Consider the following 5,697-nt stretch of genomic DNA (forward strand, 5'->3'; position numbering starts at 1 on the left):
TATGAGGTGATATCCTGTCTCTATAAAAGTAAGTGTCAACTCCCATTGACTTCACTGGGGCCAGGAATTCATTGCAGGTGTCCATGATGATATTACTGGATCTATCAGATATGTACAAAACCACGCAGCCCCGAGTGCAAGTAGATGGGACTACCTTGCAGTTATTTCATTCTTTTCTGAAGCTTGGGCATGGTCTACACAAGGAACTTATGTCGGTATAACTATGTTGCTCAGGGGTGTGGAAAATCTGCACCCCGAGTGACACAGTTATACTGACCTAATCCCCAGTGTAGACAGCGCTATGTCGACAGGTGGGCTTCTCCCATCGACATAGCTACTGCCTCTCAGGGAGGTGGATTAACTACGGCAATGGGAGAAGCTCTCATGTTGGTGTAGCTAGCATCTTCTCTAAGTGCTACAGCAGTGCAGCTGCACCAGTGCAGCACTGTAAGTGTAGACAAGCCCTGCCAGAGAGATCCTAGAAAGTATTTTGTTAAGAATCCCAGGGACAGTTAAATGATCATATAGCAACAGTGACCAAAATATTTTTCCCTCCATCTGAAGATTGCATTCCTTTATCTTGGAGGCAGAGCTCACTATACGTCACTCATGTGTTTGTCACTTCAAGATTAGGCTATTGCAATCCATTCCACATAGGGCTACACCCTGTATCAACTTGGAAACTGATTCTCGTGAAGAGAGCAGCTTGTCATGATGAGCACATGATACCAGTCCTCCAAAATCTCCTCTGGCTGGCTGCTGATTTTCAGGTGGCATTAAAAGTAGTGGCTTTCACCTATAAAACCCTAAATAGCTTGGGATCTGACTATCAGAGATACCATATGCATTTGGGGGTCAGGGTTCAGGTGAGGGTGTAGATTTATATTTGTAGACATGAATTAGTGTTTTGCAGGAGCTGAGTTGAGGATATTCAGTTTGTGGACTGGCTTCTTTTATACGGAGTAAGGTTGTTGGTTTGTTGTTCGATTATATCTTTGATTATTTATAAAGAGCAACTATAGCATGGATTTATGCCACACAAAAACCTTAAACTGAAGTTAAGGTCACTAGCACATCACAGTGCTCTAAGAAAATATTATTTCACAAGAATGCTAGCGCTAAATAAAATAATCGTTGGAAATGCAGAGTTCAGTGTGTACTTCTCAAACAAGACACTGAAATTAACCTACCTATGGGGGCAGAGGTATGCCCTGAGAAACTCCAACACTCTTTTTACTTTATCCATAACAGTTTCATTTTTATCAGTGACCACAAAAACACTTTAATCCTAAAGTAGTTGCAACAGCTTTATAATTTCTTTACAGTCATACACAGTACACATACAAGCATTTTTCAAATTCTTTATTAGAGAAATAGCATACTAAAGGTAACCATTCCCCATTTGTCATTAACGGCCCAATCCTGTCAAGTGCTGAGAGCACCCATCTCTTCATAGGAGGTGCTAAGCACCTTATAGGACTGAGCCCTATTCCACATGGCAGCCAATTCTCAAAGTGTCACTGCTGTGCCTCCCTATATCAGATGCCTATATCATGTGAAATAGGAGCACTTACAAGAACAAAGCAAAGATTAGGGTGGTGACAAAGTAACACACTTAGTATTGGTGATATAAATGCACTGGACAATCTGCACTGATCATTTCATCCAGTTGGAACCAGTGAATATAGCGTATATCTGTAGCTATACAGCGTACCAATGAGTATAGTGTATCTCTATATCTATCTATTTATACATGGGGACATACACACACAAATGTAGTGTAATGCTTTAAAAAATTCACTTGCTCTCTTACCAGTGACAAGCAGAAAGCAGAAAGCTTTCTCTGGCAGGTGGCACCTAAATCATCAATTTGTGCAGACATAAACTTTCATTAAAAAAAAAAGAAGCTTTCATCTTTATGGTTGCAAAGATAACATTGAAAATGTGAACTGAATATAAAGTATTGCAGTTTTACCTTCCTGAATCTGCAGGGAGTCAGCTTTAGTATCTTTACTGCTCTTCAAGTAGCAGCTTTGCCAAGAGCAGCACACTGCTATTTGAAGAGCAGCAAAGACACTAAAGCTGTCTCTCTGCAGAATCAGAAAGACACAACTGCATTGGCAGAATGAAATTAAGACTAGTCCGTTTATAGAACATACTGGGAATCATGCAGAGCAGTGAAAGTGTCAAGAATCACATCAATTTCATACTTCTGCTGCTTGACAAAGCTCGGAGCAAGAGCAGAGACAGGCAATGGAGAATCATAAAAACATGAGGAACAAAAAAGAAATGTTGCCAGGGAGGAGTAGAGAGTAGATACCACCTCCACCGAGGCTGAATGGATTGACTAATGAAGATCTGCCTGTCTAGTAACAGCTGGGGGCTCTCAAGGGGGAGAATATTGGTGGGATTAAGGGGTGTGTGGAGTTTCAAGTTTATCAGTCACCAAGCAGAGCCTGATATGAGAGATTGGGGCCTCCACAGGGTCCAAGGGCAGAAAACTGATAGAAATTCCAACACCCTCCCCTTTCCCAGAAACTGGGAGGGTGGAGAGGAAGGAGAGGGAGGGTATCTTATCTGGACCTGCAGGTGGGGCCCAGAATCTTTGTTTTTCAGGTGTTGTGCTCCATCAAGAAGGTGTTGTCATACATTATTCAATCTGGGGAGGGGAGAGGGACAGGATAGAGTATAATGTATAACAATAGAGAACAAATCTAATCATTTCAGCATTGCCACATTTCAACATCACCCAACCATTCTGAAAAGTATATCCTCACAAGTACAGTGAAAACAGAGAGGTAGAGAAAGAAGGCAGCGACTTGCATAGCTATTCCTCCTGACTCCCAATCTATAAAAGACGTAGTCACCATATAGCTACACGTTTACATTTCTCATTTAGCTACCTGTGAAGCAATGGAACAATTTCAGGTTTTTTAAGTTTTATTTTATTAGGGCTGCCTCTCTTCATGAACCCACTGAAAATAAAATCTTGAATTCTCCTTTCACTTACACTTGTGTCAATCAGGAGTAACTCCACTGAAGTCGTTTGCCATTATAGATGAGAGGAAAATCATCCCCCAAGACTAAGAGCAAATAAATAATCCTGAGAGTTCAAAAAAGTATGAGAAGATTGAGGGAAATCTGAAAATGTTTGAAAAAAATCACTTGCCCACTCACCAGTGGTGAGTAGAAATAGGTCAAATTCTGCTCTTACTTACAAAGGTGTAAATCCTGAGTAACTCTGACTTCAATGGAAGTTTTTGGGATTTATATCTGTGTAACTGGGAGAGCAGAACTTAGCTGAAGTCAGTAAGAAATTCCTTAATACAATAGCTACCATTAACTCAACCATTTAAAAATACAGCTGATGTTGACTGTCCATATGCAAATTAAACAAGCATCATTCTAACAGGAATATGCTTGAATAGTTTTGTAGGAACAATTATATTACTTAGCCATTAACCAATACAACTTTCTCATGGATCACAGTGTACACCAAAATACAGCTCTCCAACTTTCAATGTTCTATAATTTATCTACAGATGCAGCTCAGCCTGCTGCATATTCCTTTGAGTTATACTCCCTCCAGCTAAACTGTCTTACAAACACAGCAGCTGCCAAAGTCATTTTCCAAGTTTAAAGTCCTCTAAGAGCGCAAGTACATTTTCACTGTCCCTGTATCTACTTTTGACAACCAGCACCCACCCACAATCTGGCAGTGCATCATCTGGGTAACTCTTCTTATGTGAAAGAAATAGTTACTGTCACTGAATCACTGTACAAGGTAGTTTTTTCTTTTTATAATGTAAGGCCATATTCTGCTGTGCCTCCTCAAGTACTCCCATTGATTTTAGTGGAGATATTTAGGGAGTAAGGCATGGCTCAACTCCAGACAAGATGGCAGATTCTGGCTCTTAGAATTTTGGTGCTTTGATACCACGCTCATTACAAATATGATTGATTGACTGATTGATAGATGTAGAAGCAAAAACAGGCTGTGGGGAGCTAACATTTCTTTTACAAGCACTCTCTTAGCAGTGCTAAACAGGAGAAAACAAAAATTAACGCTGCAAAAACAAAAGGAGGGGGAATCAAATTCTTACAGAATAGTTATTAAATTGTTTACCATTTAGCTGATAAATATATACTTCCAAGTGCAAACACATTGCCATTAGCAAGAAGAACTATTCTAATTAAAGCCGGTTGGTATATTTCCACCAACAGCTATTACAGAGCTTGATAATAGGACAATATTTCTTAACCGGGGATAAAACCCTTATCTCCCAAGAGCAAAAATGTTCTAATGGGGAACTATTTGGCTGTGCTAAGAAAAAAAATAACCTGCCTAAGTCCCACTTCAAAGCCTAATCTTTGACCCAAAGGTTCTGCTGCAGTGTTGACCCTGCCTGGCACCAGGATGCCCCCTCTGTGGAAATGGGCAGGGTCCACCTCACTCACTGGGATGAAAGAGACTCTCCCAGGTTGAGTTGCCTCCTGCAGGGGCTCCCTAGCCTGACACCCGGTTTGCTCAGGTCGGTGCTAATAACCAGAAGAGCGAAGGACCCAAGGACCATTCCTGGGGCAGTAGCAGCTCCAGCGGGGAAAAGCTGTTCAACCCGCTAACTCAGCTCGGGCGCCAAATCTCCCCTGCTCTCAACCGCAGCCTCGCCCCCTTCGGCTCCCAGCGCCCGCACTCAGCCTCCTGCACCCGGCGGGCAGCCCCCTCACTGGAGAGGGCGAAAAGTTGGAGCAAGCTCTGGGGCAACCCTTGCTGCTGCTGAGCCAAGGTTGTGCTCCTCTCACCTGGGCTCGCCCCGCAGGAGCTGTCCTCACTCACCGTTGTGCTCGTCGTATCCCCAGTGCAGCATGGCCACCCACGTCCCCGCTTGCTGGCGAGAGGAGCAGAACGTCTGGCTGTCCGGAGCAAGGCACAGGGCGCTCTGAAGGAGGCAGGCGGCGCCCAGATGCGCAGGGGCTGATAAAGTCTGGTTGAGCCCCGGGGGGCGGCCCGGCGCCGCTTGTAATTCCCGCCTTCCGCCAGCTGGGGGACCTGGCCCCCTCCAGCGGGGAGTCACCTAGAGCAGGTAACATTACTCGAGTAGCAACAGCCAAGACTGCGATCCCAACCCCCCATGGGGTCATTTGGGTTCCTGTACATCAGGGATGGGCCTGAACCCAAACCCTGGACCTGGAAAAGGCCAAGATTGTGAAGAGTCCAGATCTGGATCCAAACTTTGCTGCTCCCATCGGCGTAGTTTATTAATAGTGACATTTTTAACAGAGGATCATTGCTTGTTGTCCAGTGTTGCAAGGGGGTAAGTGGCATCTGAGGGTGCTCAGCATCCTGCCTGGGTCTTAACTATCTTTAGTAATTTTGTATCATCTGCAAATTTTGCCATCTCACTGTATACCCCTTTTTCCAGATCATTTATGAATATGTTGAATAGGACTGGTCCCAGAACAGACCCCTGGGGGACACAACTATTTACTTCTTTCCATTCTGAAAACTAACCATTTATACCTACCCTTTGTTTCTTATTTTTTAACCAGTTACCAATCCATGAGAGCACCTTCCCTCTTATCTGGTGGCAGCTGACTTTGCTTAAGAGCCTTTGGTGAGGTACTTTGTCAAAGGCTTTCTGAAAATCTAAGTACACTGTATCCACTGGATCCCCTTGGTCTGCATGCTTGTTGACC

The 5,697-nt window shown here is 43.6% G+C and overlaps 1 protein-coding gene across 1 annotated transcript in view; it reads right to left on the reverse strand.

Annotated features, from left to right (window-relative positions):
- Window positions 1–5,287, reverse strand: part of LOC140906549 (carbonic anhydrase 13-like) — a 41,048-nt gene extending 35,761 nt beyond the window's left edge. Inside the window, 3 exon segments of the mRNA XM_073330660.1 lie at window positions 4,838–5,003; window positions 5,005–5,130; window positions 5,132–5,287. Of these exon segments, the coding sequence (XP_073186761.1) occupies window positions 4,838–5,003; window positions 5,005–5,130; window positions 5,132–5,272 (433 nt within the window). The 5' untranslated portion in view covers window positions 5,273–5,287.
- Between the last annotated feature and the right edge of the window lie 410 nt (window positions 5,288–5,697).

This window comes from Lepidochelys kempii, chromosome 2 (genome assembly GCF_965140265.1).
Source record: "Lepidochelys kempii isolate rLepKem1 chromosome 2, rLepKem1.hap2, whole genome shotgun sequence".
Taxonomy (NCBI): Eukaryota; Metazoa; Chordata; order Testudines; family Cheloniidae; genus Lepidochelys; species Lepidochelys kempii.